Genomic DNA, 24056 nt, shown 5'->3' on the forward strand with positions numbered 1-24056 from the left:
TGAGAATTTTTTTGCTAATTGTTGTGAGTCATTGCTTAAATTATTACGATTGTCTTTTTGAAACAAATTAAAAGTAAACATTACAATAATGAGCATTTACTGAAAAGTTTTATTTTTTGTTAATTTTTGCTTTTGGAAGAATTTACGTTTAATATATTTCGACTTGAGCTTACTTATATTAAGAAAACATAGTAATTATTATTTGTAATGTATTATGAATAATGTCAAATATTAAATCAATTTCTCAAATTAGTAGCTCTTAAATTCTCATAAGAAGTAAATAATGATAAATTTATTTTCTTTTTTTTCTGGGGAGTGCACTTCCTGAAGCCTGTGTCATAGTTTCTAATTATAGTTGTCAATGCCATTTTTATTTCTCTACCGAATCACTTAACAGACCCCAAATGTGGATTCTATTGTGTGATTTGATTCTATTTCTAATGAAGTAATTTTCTCTTAAACATTTTTAATGGTCATCACAACACCCAAGAAAAGTTGTATTTTGTTAATATATGTGTTAATAAATTTAAAAATAGAATAACATTGCATTGACTTAAGTTTTAAATTGTAGTTAAACTTGTACTGCTGTTAAGAACATGGTGGTGATCTGCACATGTTTGTATGTTACATCATCTGTGTTGAGTCATTCAATAAAGAAACATTTTTCACTGAAGTATAAAGAAAGTAAAAATATTGTTAAAGAATAATACATGAAGAGGGCTAATCTTAAAGGGCATTGACATATTAGCTATTATGTTTGTTGGATAGTTAAAAATCTTATAAAATTGCTAAGTGTAAGCTAAGTAAGAATTTAAATTTAATTTATTTTAATGAGATTTTAGGATGTAAAAAAGGAGGGAGAACACTAAAAAATGAGACTAACAACCATTAAATTATAAGTTTTTAGTAATAACTAGTAAGAATTAACTTTTAAGTTGTAATAATTAAAGTACAATTTTAATTTTTTGGGGGGGGGGGGAGAATATCTTTATTTTAAGGAATTTTCTACAATTATGGTATTTCTTTTATTTAGTTATACATTTTTAATGACATATGATTGTTTGTAATTTTTTAGGGAAAACATGGGTGGCAAGCGACGGAAATATCCTCTACACATAACAGACTTGATGGATATTACTGAAACTATTAATTCTTTTTCAAATACTAGAGATGGAATAAGTCCAATGCAAATCGATGAAAATTTATTAATGAAGCAAAAAGATCCATATGAATTTAATGACGAATTTGATGAAGATAGCCCGTCATCTAATTTTCGTTTGAAGATGGAAGTAAGGAATTGCTTCTTCATTTATATCAAATATTGAGATTTAGACAGAAAAAATTAAAACAATGTTTATTTTTAGGAGGATGAATTAAAGAAAGAACCTGGTTTGCCGATGACTCCTGAATCTCAAGCTTTTACCCCAGTTCAGAGCATATCTGCTCCCTTGACTCCTATCCAAGATATTAAACCACCTTCAAACAGAGAACAGCCTGTACCTTCACCACAGACTCCTCGCAATCAAGGTTCCAATTTCATTAATGAAAAAGACTTGCAGGTTTCTGAAAAAGATCTGGACAATATATTTGAAACCACTTCTTCAATCGACAGTGTTGATGACTTGGTAATTACATGTCCCATCAATAATTCTTAGTAGTTCTGGGGGTAACATTAGAAATATTTTAAAAGGAACTTATTTTATAATAATGTTAATTTTGCAATGACTTAGAAAAAAAGTCATCAGAATTTAGTCTTGAATTCACTATAACAAAGCAACTTGTAAAAAAAAAAAAAAATGTTTTTTTCATATGCTGCAAAAGAATGTCGATTTTTTTTTGGGGGGAATTTTTAAGTAGCTCGTGAAAGTTACTAGTCTTTATTTTTGATAATTTTTCGCAAGATACTTAAAATATAACTTTCAAGATATTTAAAATTGTCAAGGTTTTCAGTGAAATTTCTCATTCTTCCTCCAGCAATTTTTTTTAATTTTATTCTTTTTTTGTCTTATACATTTTTCCTTTTTTTTTTCCTTCCTGTTTAAAACAAATTTTTTGCTGTTCTTATTTATGAATAAAGATGTTTATTTAAGCAAGTTATAATTAAATAATTACTTATAAATGAAAATTTTTTTGCTGAAATGATAAAAATCATGATTATTTAAACTATTAATACCTTCACTCCATTAAGTGTTATATCTATTAAATTTGATTTGTTTCATTAGTGTTTTTCATTAAACTCGTTAAATAATTATGTATCATTTAATGATTATTTTTGCTGCATGAATTGATATTCGCATTAATAATATTTAGGCTCCATCAACCCCAACATCCTGTAAATTAGCCGGAACACCTGAAGATCCATATTCTGGAAAGTGCAAAAATTCTGGCATTGGAATTTTAGGTATGATGAAATTTCCTAATTTCTTTTTTGGTGTTTTTTTTCTTCTTGTTTTGGGAAATTTTAAAATAGTTCTTAATCAAATTTTGAATGCTGTTTTATCAATAAGCATCACGTTTTTAAAACTTATCAATAGGTGTGAATGAACTTGCCCGCATGTTTCCTACTCCACCATCTAACACTGCTCCATCACCATCTGGTGTGCAATGTGGAACCGACCTTTCAACACTAGACAGTACTGATTGTTACCGTGATCGTACTGAGAATTATTTGGAGGGTGGATGCAGTCCATATTATGAACCTGTCAAAGTAGGTTTTGTTTATTGTTTCCCTTATTCGAATTTAGCACCTTTCTTAACATTTGAACTAAAATTGTTTGAATTGTGTGCCTAGGATTGGTCTTTTGTTTACAAGCTACCTGTACAGTACAAGTTTATTGGTTCTAAAAGATATGCTTCCTTAACTACCTTGCCAAGCCAGTTGCAACCACTTACCTTAACATCAGATCACATTTACAAACCTTCTTGGACGCACACTGTGTCATCTGCTCCTCTTCCTGCCAACACAACTTTGTCTAATTCACAAGTTAGTCATCCTGATCGACTTGCGACGAATTCCAAGTTAGTATATTTATGCTTCTCTTTGCATTTAATTATTTTGCTCATTCTAATCGTATTGGTTAGGAGGGCACAACTTTTTTCAGAAAAGGTCCGTAGGGGGGGGATTTGTTTTGAGAGGCAGCAATAGAGTAATGTTAGTGTCTAACTTAATTATTCCTTGATGCAATTTTTCATAATACTTGAAAGCATTTGAAGTCTTATTTATTTTAGCTTTTTTAATTAAATTAAATTATAGCTGGCTCTCAACTTTTTATCTGGAGAAAAATAATTTTTTGTAAACTTAATATAAATAATTAATATCTTTCATTTTTATTAAATTTCTTAAATTATTTAATTGAAAAAAATTGTTTTTAAACAGTTTGGTTGCTGTTTATTTCTGAAAGATTTGGATCTGTTTTCACTTAGAGTGTGTCTATATTTTGAAATTTTCAATTTAAGTTTGTTTTTAAGTAGATAAAAGTAAGTTTGTGAAACAAAAAATTTTCTTTTGCCTACGTTGTAGTTTTTTTAGCTTAAGGGCCTGAAATGACCATTCAAAGGCTGCAATTAGTGCTGTTGCAGGCTGTGTACTTCCAATATTAGTACGCATATAATATTTTATTATAAAAAGGTTACTAGTATTATACACGCTAATTTTTGCTATAGTAACCACTAAATATTCTTTTTCTCTTTTTTTATTTTTTGTTTTGTCTGCAAAACAACTAGTACATGAATTAATAGTTTTATTATAGTAGTTTTATAATAGTTATACTATATAGTCTATGAATTATTGTTAATCATTTCACTTTTTTTATATATATATTTATATTTATTGTTCTTATACTGTTTGTTTCTGCTTATTATTTAGAACTGTAAAAAAGTATTTAAATAGAAAAATAAGTTAAAAATATTATAAATAGTGATATAACTGATTTATGGATTCATGATTTTCCCCCCTCATTTTAATATAATTGACAAAAAAAAAAAAAAAATCTGATTATAAGTTTGAACAATTTTTATAGATTAAAGTAATTTTTAGTAGGTTTTATTACTTGAAATTGAGGGTTTATTATTTTTTAAGCTTTATGATGATTTTTTTTAAGATTAAGTTTTATGATATACGAAGTTTTCAAATTTGAAATAGTTGTAACTTTTAAAGTTTCATATTTCCCTCTGTGAGACATTCATGAGATAAATACAGGTTTCATAATTGTGAATCACTTAAATGTTTTCTCCTTTTATTTTTTCATTAGACTTAGTTTCTAACACAGATTGACAACTGCCTGACATTTTGTTCATAATAGCAAATCTTCCGCCATTTAACTATATTTTTGTCCATTCATCAAAAGACAAAGTAATAGTATGACAGAATAGTAATAGTATTTTTTATTTACAAAAGTGCATATTTTTTGAAAGTTTTTATCTTTTAAAATTGATAAATATTATCAAGTTTTAAATTGTATTTATTTAGTTTTTCAATACAATTATAAAAATTCCACTGTGAATCTCGAATGCATTCTATATTGCTGTTGATAAAATATTTTTATATTATAAATCTTAAATGCTTCATAAATTATATGTATGTAATGAGATTCTCTAGATTTTGTTGCTTGTTAATTTGCTCTTTCTAAAGCACATAGATGCCAAAGGAAAAAAAAAGAAAGAAAGAAAAGGATTATAATATTTCTATTGCTATATATATATATATATATATATATATATATATATATATATATATATATATGTAGTGCTTGTTCTCGTTCTTTCTCGTAAACTCTTTAGTCGTAGCTTTCATTCATGAATGATTATTTTGTTGATTCCAATTTTCGCAGTCATGTTTTAATTATTTTTAATATCCTTTATATAAGGATGACAACATAATGCATTTTCTATGCTTTTATTGAGATTAAGAATAAGGAATCTATTTACAAATTATATATACATGGAGCAGAGCTCCTGGATAGATGCTTACAGTTTCATTTCTAAAATATAAGTGTACACTTTTTTACGTGTTACATATAATTTCCTTCATGTCATGTGATCTATAAAATCCAGATGTTAGAGCCGGTGTCTGGAAGATCTTAAGACCAGATGGAGATGAACTAATATCTCAACATAGTCTTGATTTTAATGGGAATTTGGTTTCTTTGAGATTTTATTGCGCGGGTGGATTCATTTTACAAACAAAGATTTCATCGCTATTCAACGGGACTAAATGTATACGCGAAGAGCCAAGTTAAGTATGTGAAAGAGAAATTTAATGTTCTCAGAGACCAGATAAACTTATCTGCAGATAGATATAATTCTTTTTGAGTTTAGTCTCAAAAGATCCTTTTAATTTTATTAAGCTAGTGTTTTAGATACTACATATATATATATATATATATATATATATATATACCTTTTGCTCTTGAACCTTTATAACACCTAAGTTTTTTTGTAGCTCTTTAAACTTTTGATATGCCTATGAATTATTGTATGCAGTTAAATTTTATTATGTATTAATTCTTTTCTCTTCTCCAATTTAGTTCTCAATATCCTATGATCCCAGGAAGTGATGGTGAAAGACTTGTGCCGCCCATGTTTGCCGTGGAATCTTCTTTAGATCAACGAACTTTACAAACAATGAATTATGAACTGCAAAGCCCAGCATCCAGTGCCTCATCTTACATGAACAAACACTTAAATTCTGTGGACAGCAGTGGCACAGCTTCCTCCATTCCAGAGGCGCACAGTCTGTTAGTTAACCTTGTTTTAGCAGATTCAATGCTCAATCTCTTTAAAGATCACAATTTTGCTAGCTGTACATTATGTGTGTGCAACATGAACACTAAAGGTGCTGACGCTGGCATCAATCTGCCAAGTAGTCTAATACCATCTGGAACTGATGAACCACAGTATAAGTGCACATGTGGTTTCAGTGCAGTTATCAACAGACACCAAAGTCATCGCTCGGGTATTTTCTATGAGGATGAACTCGATATTACGGGTCACCGGTATGACACATTTATGTGCCGGAAAAGTCTCTCCTTAGTAGAAAGCTCAACGCCTAAAAAACCAGAGTTGGGCCAGACTTTAGAAGATGAAACAAGCGCTCAAGTGGACCATGTTCCGCACACAGTTGTGGATCTCATAAAAGTGCAGTGCTCACATATATACTCAACATTTTCATTATTTCATAAAGCCGAACAATATCGCAATATTGATTGGTTTAGTACTCATTACAACGCTCTCGAAATATCAGATGGCTGTGAAGTATGCTTTTTTGCATTAGACACAGGCCGGCAAGCTGTAGACAATATGAATAACAACAAAATGGATGAAAACTTGAAGTCTTCCTGCCTTCATAAGTGGCCTTATTTTGCTGGTAAGTTTGGGGATTTTACTCTTGTGTAATATTTACTCTTGAAATTTTTGTGTTTCCCTGAAAGGATGTTAAACTATTTCAGGCATGAAATTCGTTCTCAGTGCTAAACATTTCTACTTTTTTTTATTATTTTTTTGTTACAACAGGATTATGACAAATGAATTACCAGATTTTAAATATTTATATTTTCTATTTTGTATTATTCATGTGCCTTGTTCATGTGCCCCAGCCATTGAAAATAAAAAGAAAAGTATAATTTTTTGTATAAGAGCCCTATAATCTTATTTCAATCAAATTTGTTATTAACATTCCCTTATATAAATATAATTGAGCATTTTTCGAATATTTTATTTCTCACTTGTTCATCTATTAGTAATATGATACATATGTTATCTGTTAATCATAAAAATCCTGCTGTAATTTATTATATAGCATTAAATGTGATACTTTTCCTCCTCCATGAAACCACAGCATTTAAATAAAAATATTTTTAGTTAATGAATTTGCTATACAGAAAATACTATTATTAAGTCATTGTGTTTCAAACACGTTCTTTTAATTTTTATATTTTACAAGTTTTTCCTCTTTTTTTTTTACAATCACATTATTTTTTTAAAAACTTGAACATGATTATTATATGTTGTAGTTTATATATATAGCAAAAAAAACTAAAAAAAACTCATTAATTATTTTGTAGATTATAAATATTATATTGCTCTTGTAGCAGGCATGTGATTCTTCCTCTAATTTGCAGATTTCTACGAATATCAAGATCGTTCCCAGACTCCCGCTAATCAGCTATTTATATTCGGACAAAAATTTCTCGGGTTTCATCTAATCAAAAATGGAAATTTCGTTATGTTTGTAAAATCTCGCTTACGAGATAGTAACTTTGAGAAGCAGGGACTGAAAAAAAAAATCAATAAGAACTTCAGCTAAAATATTGAGGCTGACACAAAAGTATAAAATGGATAATCTGAAAAGTAATTCCGAAACAAAAAACATTAAAAAGATTGTTCGCTAGAAAAAAATTGAGTTTTTTTTTCCTTTTCATTTCTTTAAAAGTTTTAATGAGTAGCAGTTTTGTTGCTAATTCCAATTTGTAAACAAAGAATTATTTAATCGATGTAATATCTTTTCCCCCTTTTTTATTTGGCTACAATTAGTACATGGTTTATATTATAACATGGAAATTTCGAATCACACATTTCAGTAATTACTTTTTAACACGCTCTATACCACTGTAATTCCTTGTTTTTTTATTGTTTCGTTTTGTTTTATTAGTTAATGCAATTAATTTTCTCACAGTTTTTAAAATTCCAATATTATTATGGCATGCTAAAGTTAAATCGCACATATTGAGCTATTACTTTTGACATGCTCGATTTGGACTTAATCTGTTCAAAGTTTCAATCCCTTTAGCCCATCTAGTTCATTATTACATGAAAAATTTGAGACTCTTATTTTGAAGTGACAAAAATTTTGTGTTGTGCTTAAGTAGGAGGTATTTTTGTCAAAATAGCGCATAAGCGAGTAAAAGTTATAAATTTTTTTCTACATCCCCTGTCAGGTCTGCGGGAATAGCTCTCTCATAAGGGTGAAACTCGCATTAAAGGGAGCAAGTATAAATGAGAGATCACTGCAAATGAATTTTATCACACCCAATAAAAATACATTGCTGATATTTAAAAGGTTATGCATTTTTGAATAAAGTGTATCTATTTTATGGTTGTTATGTATGTACAAATGGTTGTTATACAACATGTGATTTCCCAGTCCTACAGATTGGTTATATTTTCACAAAACTCATGTAACTTTTAACTCGAGGGGTTAAAATTTATTACATCCAGCTTTGCCAAAGTCTAGACAAGCTGAAATCAAATAATTATTGTTCAAAAATTTTAGGCGATTAAAAATATTTGTATCATATTTTAGCTAAAGTGCCAGTCAGCAATTTGGACGTTGTCCATTTATTACGATCTCTGCAACCTGTTCTCCAAGATGCAGTGCAACAAAAACGTCAGAGAATGTGGGAAGTCACATATCCAGTTCTAGGGCCATTGACGTGGAGGCAGTTCCACAGACTAGCCGGCAGAGGTAGATTTTGTTCTGTTAATTGGTTTTCTTCGTTACTAAGCATGCTAATATGTCACATCAGAAACTATATTTTTCACAAAAAATAAACTAATATTTCAAAAGCAAATTACATTAGTTTCTTCCATCCCAAGTGAAGAAAGTCTTTTTAAAAAAGGGAAATATAAAATATTAAAACAATTATTTTAAACAGTTTATAATTATAATCTAGTTTAATTAATAGTTTTCACTTCCAAGCTATTTGATTCATTATGCTATATTTCTTTCATTATTCCAGGTATTAAGACAAAATTTATACCTAAAATCACTAAGATGTGAAAAGTTTAACCAGTTCAGAGAAATATTAAGAGTTTTATGATGTTTCTAATAGTAATTAATTAAACACAAATTGTAATTCTTTCTGTACAAAATCATAACCCTGTATGAAGTTGTTTTAAAAAGTAAAGTGTGCAGTAAACTAAAACTTATGTAAGCACAATAATTTATCTAGAAAAAGTTGGCTGATTTTATTTTGGAATAAAAGTATAACATAAAACCCATTTAAAAATAAATAAATCCACCTGTTATGTAGATTTTAAGATTCTGCATAAAACTAAAATAAAAGAATAGAAAAACAGTTATTATTTTTTTAAAAAAAAAAGTAAATTTGAAAAAGTCAACTTTTCTGTGCTACATTAAATTTAGTTTCTTCCATTTCTTCTGAATCAAGACAAATTACATTCTAATAAATTAATTTTAAAACAATTTATGTATTTGATGAATAAAAGAGTTATTAATTAAAGTATTGAAAACTCAAATAAAAGGATTAAATCTGATGAACTGTAGTTTAAAAGGAGGGAGAATAACAATTGAACAGTTTATTAGTTGTTCCACATTTTTATGTTTAGTAGTAGTTGTATCACGAGAATCAAAATGTAAGTTCTTCGATAAAAATTTATTGATGATGATTTCCTTTTAAATATTTCCTTTACAAAACACTCAACTATTTACTATTTTTCTAAAGTTTATTTTCAAATAATATAATTGCTTTTAAAAGCAAGAAAGAGACTGATATGTCGTTTAATCTCCATTTAGAATTTTTATCCATGCTAAATTTTTTTCTTTTAACTAGGTACTGAAGATCAATGTGAACCTCAACCAATTCCTTCATTACTTGTAGGATATGACAAAGATTGGTTAGCTCTATCACCTTTTGCCTTACGATATTGGGTAATAATTTTAAGCATTGTTTTATTTAACTAAAATTAATGTGTTATTTAGTTGCTGTCTATTTGGACTTTTTTTATGTAAAATTTACTATCTAATATTCCAACGTTACGTATTGTATATTTTCATTTTATAGCATCGGTAAAATCATTCTGTATAAATGTGTTAAAGGAATATTAAATTGACTAAATTTTAATGCTTATAATTATTTAAAAGAAAAAAAAATTGCAGGAAAATAATTGCATTTAGCTAAAGCAAGTAAACATGTTAGTTTAGTAAAGTTTCCATGATAACATAATAAATTTCCATGGTTATTTTCTCAGTAGCTATTATGAAAATATTCAAATTAGCTTATTAGCAAAATATGTGTTAAATAACATAAAATTAATCTTTCTCTTTCGTAACTGCTTTATGCATGTTAATAATGCATGCAAATAGCATTTTGTGTCAAAATTATTTTGTAAAATGTATCAGATGTATGTTTAATGCTGTTTAGAAACAAATACGTTAAATAATTTGTAATATTTTGAACTTAAGAATATAAAAATTAGATCATATAACTAGTGAAAGAAAGAATTATTTCTACTTAATTTTTTTCTTTTTTAAAGTAAAAAGTAAAGTTTTCTTTTTTATAGTATATAAAACTACATTATTTAAGATACTATGCTTTTACTGACATTTAGTAATCTATTTTAGGACAAGCTGCTTTTAGAACCATATACTAATAGTCGAGATATTGCATATGTTGTTGTTGCTCCAGATAATGACTGTGTTCTAACACCTATTAAAAAGTACTTCAAAGAACTTAGTACTGTATATGAACTCTGTCGATTAGGAAGACACTGTCCTATTACAAAAGTATTGCGAGATGGTATTATGCGTGTTGGTAAAAGTACTGCTAAAAAGCTAGCTGAAGAACCCATCGATGATTGGTTTAATCTTATTGGAGATGGACCAATCGCTAGTAGATTGAAACTATATGCCCAAGCTTGCCGATATCATTTAGGTGTGTATAAGTATAAATTATAAAATTTTACATCAATATTTTTTCTTCTTGAAATAGAAACTGAAAAGGAATAATAATTATATTGCCTTATTCTAAACTTACTCATAACCTTTTTAACTACTTGGCAATTATTTTTTCTTTGCTTTACAAACAAGATTTAAAACCACCCTGATAATTACTATGCAATTGCTGTATTATTTTCCCCTAGATTTATAAATTAAACTCAATATGGTCTATGATAATGCATTGGGTGATTATACATTCCTTTTCCTAAATTTCTATATCTCTATTTGTTAATTTTATGAAATCTTGTCTCCAAATTGTGTTTGTTTAACGGTACTTTATTATTTACTCCTATTAATTACAATTAGATTTTAATTAATAGCACTATGAGCTGATAATAAATCTTGTAATGTGATGTTGCATAAATAAGAAACTTTTGATGAAATATAAAGCAGGTGCAACTGAATAATATACTTGAACCTCAATCAATTGTTCCTGCGTCTTTCGTTTTCCTGTGTGTATCGTCTTGTTCTGGCGGTACCGTCACAAATGCTATTATTACAATGGTAATAATGCCAGTTTAGATAGTTTTTGAAACTAACGAATTCTTGCATCTATCATTCAGAAATTTTACTACTGATATTTAACAAAAATGTTGAAGCTATTTCGCTTTAAAAAGAGAAACAGTAACTCTTGATGCTAAATATGAAGCAGAAAAGAAGAAAAAGAAGAAATGATTTGTTGCAGTTTGTGTAAAATGCCTCAGACAGCACATTTGATGTTTATGCATCAGTTAGTGAAAATGTGTGTTGTTGTTGGTTCAAGAAACAATTGCAAAAACTGGAGAAAAGCAAAGTGACACCGAATGCGTCTTAAAAAAAATGAGCCACATTCTGTATTCGTGCAAGCGTGCAGAAAATGAACATTAATCTGTTACAAATGTCTAAAATTTGTTTTTGCTCTGAGAAGAAAAAAGCATTTTCAAAAAATTATAAGAATAGTAAGTATTTTACAGTAAGTAAGTAAGTATTTTACAGTAAGTAAGTAAGTATTTTACTTAAAGGTGTGTTTTAGTTTGCAGCATAAGTATTTTTGCATTACATTCATAATTTTTTCAATTAAAATTTTTTTGTATTTTACTAAGCTTGTAAAGATTTAAGCTTGGTAAGATTTTTAAGACTATTTATTACCTGTTTCTTACTTTTCATATTACACTTAATATCTTACATTGATCTGCATTAATTATTTTCTTATATGAATCGTTCGCAATGAACGGTCTCATGAGAAACAATTGATCGAGGTCCTACTGTGATAAAATGTACTTTTATTATAGAGTATTAACCTGTGCTTAATTCTCCATTAAAGAAGCATGCTTGACAAAGCCTAACTTGTTTCATTTTATAAGATGTTTGAAATTCCTTATAGTGTGCTTTAATCGCTATTAGTTTGAATAAAAATTATGTAAATGTATAAATTAAAAACAAAATGTACAGTAAGAAATTAAAAGTCTTATAAAAAATGAATTTGAATTAAATTAGTTTCTTGATACTTCTTAAATAATGCTAACTCAAAACACATTGCAAAAAGTGTTACAATTTTTCACTTTATTAACTTAAGTATACTTTCGCTATCTCAAACTTTTATATCATATCTTTAAAGCCTTGTTATGTCAAAAAAATATTTTTGCCCTTGGCATTACATATCTACCTAATATTAATTTGAATTCTTATGTCAAAGATTTTTTTCTCAAAACCTTGCTGTGTCAAACATTTTTCTAAATAAAAAAGAATTTTTTTCAGAAAAATCACAATGTAAGTTTATTGTAAATCAATTCTTTTCTATTTATTGCATAATGATTTTTGTCTTACTTTTAAAAATTAAATTATCATTGCTGTATTTAGACTTTTTTTCTGGGTGTTTGTGGCTGCCTAGAATTTGTCAAATATTTGAGCTTAGCATATTAACCATTTAGGTACTTAACATTGAAATAAAATTGTTTCTAAGAATATCTGTAATGAGTGTTCCTTAATTTGAATTATTTAATAATGTTTTAATAATTTTTTTTAGCCCCCCATTTATCTCAGCAACCACTTGATAGCAGTTTGCTGGATAGCCCACCTATTTTAAAACCTCCTGAAAAACCTTTATCAGTTTCTTCCCCAAGAGCACCAGGAAATGAAAATCCAGACAAGGATCAAGCATTGAGGCCACCTGAAGCTGGTATTTATTTTTTCAACCTTTGTTCTGCACTAAAGAAACTTTTTTTTTTTTTTTAAAGAAACATAAAAGGTTTTTTTAAATTTTTTTTTTATTTTTTATTGAAGAGCAAAAATAGAAAGAAAAACTTTCATTATTTTCTCAAATTTTTAAATTACATATTTAATTTTTTAAATAAAAATTATACTTTGTCCATGTTTTTTAGAATAATCCACCATTGTTGTGACTTTGGTGATAATGAAAAAAATGTATGTTTTTATTCCATAAATGAATTGCTGTTTATTTTTATGTCCATTAGAATGTTGTAAATTGGTTCTTTCTAGAATCCAAATTTCTTTTTTTTTTTTTCCTTTTTTTTATTTTTAATATTTTAGAATTTTTTATTTATAAAAAAGTTTCAGAAACATACATTAAACGTTTTCCTTTGAAATATTCCTATTTAGCTGTAAGGCTTAAGGAAAAGATGACATCTAACTTAGTGTGATAAAACAAAATAGGTTATTTAAAAAAAACCACATAATTTGTTAAAAATTTTTAAAAAAAAAATAACATTGTATTTCTATATTATCATTCAACAATTCTTCGTTTAATAGTGTATTTTTTAAAGCATAAATTCTTATATACATAACTAACATAATTACTTTTTATAATATAATTGTAATTTGTAGCACCTGCCAAAATAAAGTTGTACTAATAAAGCACCTGCCAAAATAAAGTTCTATATTATCATTCAACAATTCTTTGTTCAATTATGTAATTTTTAAAGCATAAATTCTTATATACATAACTAACAAAATTACTTTTTATAATATAATTGTAATTTGTAGCACCTGCCAAAATAAAGTTGTACATGCCAACAATAAAAATTGCCTCAGATAAGGAAATAAACTATCAAAGATTCTAGTTAAAGTTCTGAACTATAAAATAAAATTAAACATAATAAAAAATAAAAAATACTTGCAAAGGTTCTTACATAAAGAGATGAGGTTTAATACAATGCAGATCTGCATCACTATACATTTATGGGCTCAGACAATTTGAAAATTGGTAAAGGTGAATGTGACAAAATTTTTAATGCTAAAAGATTGAATACTAATGAATAAAATGTGATGCAGGCATGCTTAAGAAAGATACTGTATCATTGCTAGAAATAAAAACAACTCTTGTGAAATAAATCTTAATTTATATTAAATATTTAAATATTTCATTGCATTGATCAGCTTAAAAGAGATACTGCATCATCACTAGAAATAAAAATGTCTCTTTTGTATTAAATCAAAGTGATATTCTCAACAGTAAAAGTTATATATTCATTTGTTGCCCTAGCAAGAAAATTTTGCCTAAAAATTCTTGAAAATATTTTTAATTTTTAATTTAACATTATTTTTTCTAACTTTTTTTCTCTTTATATTTTTATAAATGCTAATAAAAAATGTATATTTATTGTACTAGATTCAAAAGTAGATGCTAATGCTGCCACTGAACAACCTTCTGTTCCTTCTACTCCTGTTACTGAATCAGCAGATACTGAAGATAGTCAGCAGACACCAACTGTAGTTATATATCTTGTTGATCCTTTCACTCATGGTTCAGCAGATGCCGACGTTTATCGTCTAGCTAGTCTTGGTCTTCTCAGGTCTTATACTCACATGTTGCAGTTTCTGCCTGAACCTATGAAAAATAATGTTCACTTACAGGTATGACTCTTTTTTATTAAAATTTATATATTTATATATAATATGCACGCCAAAGATCTTGCCTCCTGAGCAGCCTTAATTATTAATAATTGTCATAAAATTGTACACAAAAATCTTGAAGAAAAAGTTGCTCTGCTAGGAAGTTATTGACTTTAAAAACTTAACTTTTTTACTAATCACTCTGTTCTTTTATTTACTTATGACAAACCTAAACTTGATTGTAAACATTTTGTTTTACAAGTTTTGCTTTTGGCCGGAGCTCAGTGTCTGCAGTTAAATGTAATTTTTCAAGAGTTAATACACATGAAATTGGTGAGGGAAAAAAAAATTGGAAGCTAAAGAATTGTGTTTTCCAAAACTAATCATACTTACATTTTATTAATCTGATTTTGTATTAGTATCGTTTGCACCAAAATTTGCTTTCTGATTAATAGCAAAATATAATTTTTGAGGTGAAAGAAAATTTTTATTTTTCTGTTCTTTCTCTTTTAGAAAAAGAAAAAAAAAAGCAATTATAAACATATTGCCTTTTATTTATAATTGTTCAAATTTAGTTATAAATGTTCAAATTTAGTTGCATTTCACACCTTTATTTATTTACTTTATCTGCATTTAGTAAAAAATTAGTTATGCGTGTGTGAGATATTAATGTAATTATTAAACACGGAAGCAGGATATCTAATGTTCTAAAACTAGACTGTAATTATAAACAATCTGCAGGGATTTTCAAGAATAAACAACACCCCAAAAGTCAAATTATTACTGTTTTTTTTAATGATTTATTTTATTTTGCAGAAGGAAAGGAGCCTTAATTAAATATTGAATTGTCTATAAATGCTTCCATTATGTAACATTAACTTATTGCAGGGACAAAAACATAAATAATTTTGCTACAAAAATAAGTTTTTCTGTGGAGACTACCATGGTTTGAGACATACACTTTTTAGCACTTTGTTTTTACTAAATATGATCTAAATTCATTATATTTTACAATTGCAACTTTATGTTACTTATATTAATTGCTGTTGTATTTTCTAATTTTTGTGGCATGTTGTTCAAAAAATGTTGTGAATCACTATTTCTATTTTTTTTATTTCTATTATTTATCCATTTAATTAGAAAATTCTTTTATGCAACAGAGATGCAATTTCGTTCTTGAAAGTTAAAATGTAATTATAAACATCAGGGAAATTTATGTAAACCTTACAATAGAAATTCGTTCCAGTTTGTATTCAGTTAAAAATCCTGAAGTTTACTGTTTTTCTTTTGATTTTAATGTGACAATAATTTGAAATTACTTTCCAGGTTATAACTTTGGATTCAATACTTAGTCTTGGTCACATGGAGAGTAATGAACGTCGCAAAGATCAACTAAAAGCTCTAGCCTTTTCTGTATTTTCTCAATGCCATCAGATGTTTATGCATCAAACTATTGCAAAATCCCTCACAGGATTTGGTCCAGCTGCAGCTCAAGACATGTTTATGAAAAGCAGAGACGTTAGTCAATTCAACTATTTTTTAATATAATTGAACAGTATTTTTGTACTATTTGTTATCAATCTGTTATAAGTGTTTTTTTAAAAAAATTTATATTATCTCCAGGGCTCGAAAAAACTCAGAAATTTTACCCTTCCCCGAGGACGGCTTGTCCAACAACCAACGTTGAAACTAACCCGTAGCTTCTAAATAAATAAAAATATAATTTTCTCTTATTTATTACTAACATTTATATAAATTGCACAATGAATTAGTAGTTACAAGGATTACAAATACTAGGATTACACTATACAGTAATGAATGAAATACTAAGTCACTAATAGTAATCTAGTATTTCTTTTATGAAATAATTTAATGACAAAGGTCAAGTTATCTGGAATGTCAATTTATCCGAGGGTACAGCGTTTTTTAAAAGAATCAAATATGACGTTTGCCAGTTCCACAATCAAGCCAATGATTTTTAGAGGTTTCTGCACAGAAATTTGAAGGGGGTTTTCCATTTAGGTAGATGTTCATAATTGCATCTAATGCTTCTTGTGTAAGAACAGTACATAATGTGTTTTTTTTTGTAAGTTCATTGCTGAAAAGCCTATTTTAACCTTTGCAGTACTCCCAGACAGAAAAAACATCAATTCCACCATGTGCTGTATTGTGGGTCATTTTGCTGCATTAGGTCTTTATAAATAGCTTGGGCTAGGAGGGCTGAAGTTTTCTGGTGTTTAACGATGTTATGTGTCTTAAATGTTAATGACACCCATTAAAATTTAAGATATATTCCAACAAAAATTGAAAATGTATCGCGAACATTAACAGGAAAAGGGCCGTCTGCGCGGACGGCGGATTCGAGAAATTCGTAGTCCGCGGGGAAATTTTGACCGCCGAGGACGGGTGGTTTTTCGAGCACTGATTATCTCTCTTGTTCTATAGAGTGATTAAATAAAACAGCTCATTTCTTTATCAAAAGGTCAGTTTCAGAAATATGTTTATTGGCCAAGCTTTATTTGCTAACCCAAACCCTTTCTCATTTAAAACAATTCAAAATTGATAGACTTTTTTTACATGTTTTTATTTACCTATTAATAACAAGATTGGCTAAATAAAACACTTCAGCTTTTGTTTCTGTATCAAAAGACTTGTTGCAGAACTCTGTTAATGTCTTCAGCTCTTGTAGTTTACCCTCATTTATTTATTATTTCATTATTTATTTATTATTATTTTCACTCATTTATTTATTTTAACTATCATGACATGTTTGTGCAAGAAGATTGACTTTAATTTATTATCTTGTTTAAGACATCAGATTTAGTCATCTTGGTTTTTGTTTTCAATAGCAAAAGACCAGTTGCCGAAGTAAATTTATTGATCCTTCTTTGTTTACTAATCTTTTCACATGTAAAACAGCATAAAATTGATGGACACTTTGTATTTTGACTAACATGGCATTTATTTTAAAAATGTATTTAACTATTATGCAACAGGGATGTTATATATCTTGATTAACAGATTGGCTGAATTATGTGTCTTAGTTTTTGTTTTTTGCGTCAAAAACCAGTTACAAAAGTACATTTATAGGTCCAGCCTTATTTGCTAATTTATTTTCACAATTTAACTATCACATTGTTTTAAAATATTTTTTCATAATTTTTTTTTCACTATTGTTTAACACAGTGGTTGAATAGAACATATTGGCTTTGATCCATTATTGATAGAGAAAGATCAGCTGAAAAATTATGTTTCTTAGCTTAATTTAATTTAATAATCCTTTCACGATTAATGTTATGCTTTTAAGCAAATTTCTTTCTTTCTTTTTTTTTTACAGCAATGTTAATTACAACTGTTATTGTGTTTTTTTTTCTTTGTTGCTCATATTCCTAAAAGAATAATTTTAGAAACTGTCGGAGGTTAGAGCTGTCAGGTATGAGAATCCCCCACTTTTCACCAGACTTCCGATTTTTGTTTTATTTTTTATCTGATTCCTGCTATAATATGATGAAAAAAAATTATGTTGCAGAACTATGTTTATCTTCAGCTCTCTTAGCTTACTATTTCCTCATTTATTAATGCAACTAGCATGACATGATTTTATTTAACTATTGTTCAAGAAGATTAACTTATATATTTTATCTTGCTTAAAAGATTGGCTGAATAATCTTTGTTTTTGTTTTCAATATGAAAAAACCAGTTGCGGAAGTAAATTTATTGATCCTACTTTGTTTACTAATCTTTTCACATTTCAAACAGCATAAAATTATGGAAGTTACTGATTTCAACCAACATTGCATTTTTTTATTGATTTAACTATTATGTGACAAAATTGTTATACATCTTGTTTAACTTATCGGTTAAATTAAATGTCTTAGCTTGTGGTTTTTTGGTCAAAAAATCATTTACAAACTTATGTTTACAATGTAAAAAAACATGCAAGTCCATTTTAGTTACTACCGATAAAAATGGTAGACAAAACCACATAGATTTACTGTTAAAAAGTCACTGATCGAGTTGGGTCGAGAAATGATTACTCAATTAAATGCGTTCTGAATTTGTGGTACGTCATAATGGAGTTTTAAAAACCATGTGGAGATCTAACAATAGCTGTGGAAATATCGATTGCCAATCCTTGTGGATTTGTGGTGTAATCTTTTGCTGGATGATTAGGTCAAAATAAAATGTGATTGTTACTCAATATGTCATTTGAAATTTGCCGAACCCTCTAAAGTCTTGTTTAATCATTGAGATTTTAAAAACCATGTGGAAATATGTAGCAATGGTTGCCAAGAAATGCTATTGTCATAAAGAAAAAGAAAATGTATAAATGTAAATTAGAAAAATAATGAAAATTGGCATTATTCATTTTTATGTATTATGTGCATTGCATTAAACAAAATTTCTCTAAGTAAATTTTTTTCGGCTTTTTTTTTGTTAATTGTTTATTCTTATGCCTATGATCTATGCAAAACTTTTTTTATTTGCATATTTTAAAAACTTGGAGTAGAATATTTAGCTGTTTGAAACATGTTTGGCTGGTTATTAAACTGAGTGAAATTGTATTTTCTTATAGGCCAGGAACTCCATCTTCTCCCCACCCTCTAGTAAGGCATTTACTTTGGCTCCTCAGAAAGACAAGCAAACTGAATTGGGTGAAATGTTTGGTGATAGAAGAGAAAAATCCAGTATTTTATATTGTACATATTGTTTGACGGAAGACCAAAAATGGTTGGTTGCTAGCTGTACTGATGATAAGGGTGATGTCTTGGAGACATGTTGCATCAACATTGAAGTTCCCAATAGGTGCTTTATTATTATTATTTTTTTTTTAATTATTGTTTTTTTTAAAGACTGCTGAGTGCATTTCTTTTTATAATTAGTATTCAAAACTATACAGAAAATTAAAATAGTAGTAGGGAACCGATTATCCGGAACGATCGGGACCATCCCAATTCCGGATAACTGATTTTTCCAGTTTTCTAAATCGCTACAAAAAGCAGTTTTTTTTTGTTAAACCCAACTAAAAAAAAATTATTTGGAAATAATCTTAAAAAGAAGAAAAAACGATGAAGTAATACACTAATAATTATTTCCAAAAAGATGGTAAGGTAAACATCTTTCAAAAAGGAAGGAAAAATCCTAAAATCTTATGAGGGAAAAAAATTTATCGAATTTCGTTCTGGTTTTCTGATTTCCGGATAACGGGTTCTGTACTGTATTTGAAAATTTTTTTTAGTATCTCATGATTATTTTTTAGGCTTAGGAGATTTATATATAACATCTAAAAACATAAGAATAATGTGTAATACATGAGAATGTCACAAAGATTGACAATTAACAGTAACAGCCTAAAGTAACTTGATGTTTGCGAGGTATAATTTATTTTATGCGTTGATTTTACTCACACTGGAATATTTCTTTCAGGACTCGACGGAAAAAAGTTTCTGTGAGGAAACTGGCACTCCACAAACTTCTCGATTTTATTGTCCAGGTGCTCTCTAAATGTTATCATGCTTGGAGACTTGTTGTTAGTAGACTGGGTCGTCTAGGTCACGGAGAACTTCGAGATTGGGCAACGCTGCTTAGTCGCAAGTCACTACTCCGTTACAGTCGGCAGCTTCGGGACCTTTGCCACCAGTGTGGAGTTTTGGGGCCCTCAGACATGCCTGCAATTCTCTCTGCATGCCTGGTGTCTTTAGAACCTGATTCTGCTCTTAGAGTAATGGCTGACCAATTCACTCCTGATGATCGTTTTAGTAGTAGTTGTAACTCATGTGTTCTCAGTACTCCTGAAGATGCTTCCTGTACACATATCCTAGTCTTCCCTACATCTGCCACTACTCAGGTATGTTGCACTGCGTTTTTAAAACACAAGTTGTTTTTTTTATTTATTTAAATACTTGCATTCTATACTTAATTTTAGTAAATGCTTACTTATATATTCCTCTTTTTTTTCATATCCTACAAAATTTAAAATCTTCTGTTTAGCAATGCTACATACAGAAGGAAAAAATATTTATTTTTGAAATATTAATGTTTGTAACTGTTTAAGACATTTCTAGTGTAAATATTTCTTTGGACTTTAATTTTAAAAATGCATTTAAAATTAAAATACAGATAAATAGTGGATGGGAGTTGTATATAAATTATAATTCAATATTCAGAATAGACTATAATGTTAACTAAATGTGGATAAAAGGGGTGTGGTATTTTTAAATTATAATTTTCTGTATGTTAAATAATTTACTCCTAATTAAACATATTTGATTTTACCCATTTATTTTTTGTTTATTTAACTAAATTATTAATAGTTATTTATTATTAACTAAAAGTACTTTATAATTAATGAATAAGAGCTGGTTCTGTGGAGATTAATTAAAAAATTTTTTTTAGTGTTTCCTCATCTACTCTTCATTGGATATTTGAAAAATTGCTCTCTCTTTATAAATTGCGTCTGTTTGTTGAGCTTGAATAAAAAGAACTGTATTTATTTAGTAATTAGTTAAAGTATTTTTTTAAAATTATAAATATGAATGACATCCGTTTGAGCTATAATGTTGATTTTAGAATAATATTAAGTACTATTTATACATTTTATGTGAGTTTTGATTGGCAAATGTGAGGAAAAAAAAGTAATTTTAGTTTCAAAATAATCCAAAAAAAAAAAAAAAAAAAAAAATCAAATTAATCCAACTTGAAATAAATAAATTTTTTGTAAAAATTTTTTAATTGAAACAAAAAGGAGCTGACAAATAAAATAAAAAAAAACCATTTAACATAGGAGCTTTAATTTTCTCTCTCTTTTCCTTATAGCTAAATTTGACGTTTCGTAGAACTTCAATGAAAAAACAGATTAATGATTAAAAGCAATACAATAGGTTAAAGAAGTTGGTAATTTTAATCTAACTTCTGGTATTTCATTGTGCAATTTAAATAAAAAAAGTTTTGCTTTAAGTCAAAAATTGAGTTATCAGCCCTTATCAATCTTTTGCCCATTATTTTTCAATATTAAAAGTTGACTTAATAAATCAGCAACTGTATTTACATTTGTGCTAAAATTATTCCCTAGTCATCACAAGCAACATTCCAGCAAGAGCACATAGATCCATTATCCACAACATTAGCTGATGATGATATCTTCCAAGCACTCAATGATGATGACATTGCCGTTGGTTCAGATATAAATGATATCTTTCGATGGACTGAGAGCCCACCACAAAGTCCTGGTGGTTCTCCTCGTAGGGATTCCATATCACAGCCTGGTAGTCCCAGTTGTGGTTTGGGTGGACGTCATTCGCCATTTCATCATGGGGGACCAAATAGGGTGAGTATAAAAACATGTATAATGATTCCAACTTAATATAAAAGTAAATATAAAATTGTTCTGATTTTTTATTTTATCCTTGCTTTTTTAGGGCTCTGGAAATTTGCCCATAGACACTATAGAAGAACCTTTGCAACTTCTCCAACAACCTCTTGCTTTAGGCTATTATGTGTCTACTGCTAAAACTGGTCCTTTGCCCAAATGGTTTTGGTCTAGCTGTCCGCAGTTACAGAATGTGTGTCCAGTTTTCCTTAAGGTAAGAGTAGTGTCAAAATTGAACTTGTTACTGATTGTTGCAATTGATTAAAATTATTAATGAAACAGCATTTTTTTAATTATTTTAAAAACCTTTGAATTCATGTATGATTTCTTTTTTTATTTTTAGTCTGCTTTGTTAATCCATTCACCTTCTGTGCAACAGAGCTCAGATGATTTGCTACATGCTAATCCTCACACAAGAAATTATCATCCTCTTGATTCAAATCTAACAACTGATGTGCTCAGGTATATTGCTAACTGAGTTTAATCTAAAATCTCTAAATGATAGTGATATATATTATTTTCTAAAATTGACCCAAAAGTATGTTAATCATTGTTTAATGAAGCATTAAAATAGTAAAAAATTCATTAGCTTGGAATAAGTAAGTCATTTAAAAACTTGTGCTAGCAAAAGCTGTGCAAAATTACTACTCTAAATAGAAAAAAAAATCAAAATTGTAGGAAATAGCAGCAATAAGGAAAGATAATTACTACACTCATGTTTTTTCTTTCTCTCTTTTTAGTTCAGCCTATTGATGCTGACTTAGACATATATAATAACATTTTTAATCACCTATTCTATTCTAATAATTTTATTTTAAATCGTGCCAATTGTGAATTATTTCATAGAAATTATGAAAGTTAGTGTATTCTTATGATTTAACAATAGAGAAAAACGGCCTTAAGAAAAAAAATCTGTTTTAATTAGAGAAAATTTTTTGGAAAAGTGAAAAATCCTATTTTTCAGTTTTACTTATGAATTTTGCCTTTTTTTATTTTATTTATATATATATATATATATATATATATATATATATATATATATATATATATATATTAATTGCAAATGCTGATATTTGTTCACATTCTTTAATCTTTGAAATTTGAAGCCTTTATTATATTCGAAAAAGTTGAAATTTGTCTGAAATGAAACTTGTTACAGGTATGTTCTTGAAGGCTACAACACTTTATCCTGGTTAGCACTAGACCCAGCAACATGTGATCGTCGGTCATGCTTACCAGTGCACATCCAGGTTTTGATGCAACTTTATCAAGCTGTTGAGGCTCTCATATAAACTATGCAGCTAAAGAAAACTTTTGGAAACAGGGAACAAATATTCATGTTTATAGGCAGTTACAGTCATTTTAATTATTTAAAATAATGTGATGTCTTCAGAGTGCAGCACATGCTACATATCAGAGCTCCTTCGTACCCAGAACCATGTATCATAAATATATATAGAGAGGTTGTAAAGTTCCAACTTTTGAGAGAAGTCCCCCCTTCTGGTATGAAAATGTTCTGCAATGTATAAAATGCACATATTATATAAAAATGGACTACCTTTTTGTGGTAGCGTATTATACATAAATATATATATATACATAAAAAACTTGAGTGGAACTATGGTTTGAGAATGTGTTATGAGAGAACCTTTTGTTAATGGTTAGTGACGAATGAAAAGTATAATTACTATTTATTTTGTATATATAATAAATAAAATAAATATAAATAAATATATATATATATATAGGGCGTCTGGTCACATGCAGAAGGATTGGCGCCCTCCCACGCCAAAATTAGATATAATGCTACTTATTAGATAACCGTAGTTTAATACCACGGAACTCTGAACAATCGTATCTCGATCGTTGATTTTGTATAAAGCAATGTACAGTTACCATAAGTATACAAATCTTTTTACAAATCATGTATTAAACTCTTGTAAATGTCCTTCTGTGTTGTTGAAAGCTGTAGGAGCCCAAAACTAAAATAAATGATAGGAGATTGTATGGTACTGCCATCTTAGCAAAGGTATGCTGGAGTCTTGATTTTTACTACTTTTCATTAGTTTCCCACTGCCAGCAAATCGAAAGAGATCTTTAAAAAGTAAAAAAGACTATGCA

At 28.3% G+C, this 24056-nt stretch overlaps 1 protein-coding gene across 1 annotated transcript in view; it reads left to right on the forward strand.

Moving 5' to 3' along the window:
• skd (mediator complex subunit skuld) overlaps positions 1-23364 on the forward strand; it is a 58679-nt gene extending 35315 nt beyond the window's left edge. The window contains exons 10-27 of the mRNA XM_043039343.3: positions 1076-1289; positions 1365-1625; positions 2311-2401; positions 2535-2707; positions 2792-3018; positions 5526-6364; positions 8300-8461; positions 9570-9667; positions 10361-10670; positions 12741-12893; positions 14343-14587; positions 15893-16084; positions 19143-19372; positions 19994-20414; positions 21639-21893; positions 21985-22149; positions 22279-22397; positions 23095-23364. Coding sequence (XP_042895277.2) covers positions 1076-1289; positions 1365-1625; positions 2311-2401; positions 2535-2707; positions 2792-3018; positions 5526-6364; positions 8300-8461; positions 9570-9667; positions 10361-10670; positions 12741-12893; positions 14343-14587; positions 15893-16084; positions 19143-19372; positions 19994-20414; positions 21639-21893; positions 21985-22149; positions 22279-22397; positions 23095-23227 — 4288 coding nt within the window. The 3' untranslated portion in view covers positions 23228-23364. The remainder of the gene's footprint in view (positions 1-1075; positions 1290-1364; positions 1626-2310; positions 2402-2534; positions 2708-2791; positions 3019-5525; positions 6365-8299; positions 8462-9569; positions 9668-10360; positions 10671-12740; positions 12894-14342; positions 14588-15892; positions 16085-19142; positions 19373-19993; positions 20415-21638; positions 21894-21984; positions 22150-22278; positions 22398-23094) is intronic.
• The last annotated feature ends 692 nt before the right edge of the window (positions 23365-24056 follow it).

Source organism: Parasteatoda tepidariorum, chromosome 7 (assembly GCF_982258835.1).
Source record: "Parasteatoda tepidariorum strain Cologne lab strain chromosome 7, Ptep-v5.0, whole genome shotgun sequence".
Taxonomy (NCBI): Eukaryota; Metazoa; Arthropoda; class Arachnida; order Araneae; family Theridiidae; genus Parasteatoda; species Parasteatoda tepidariorum.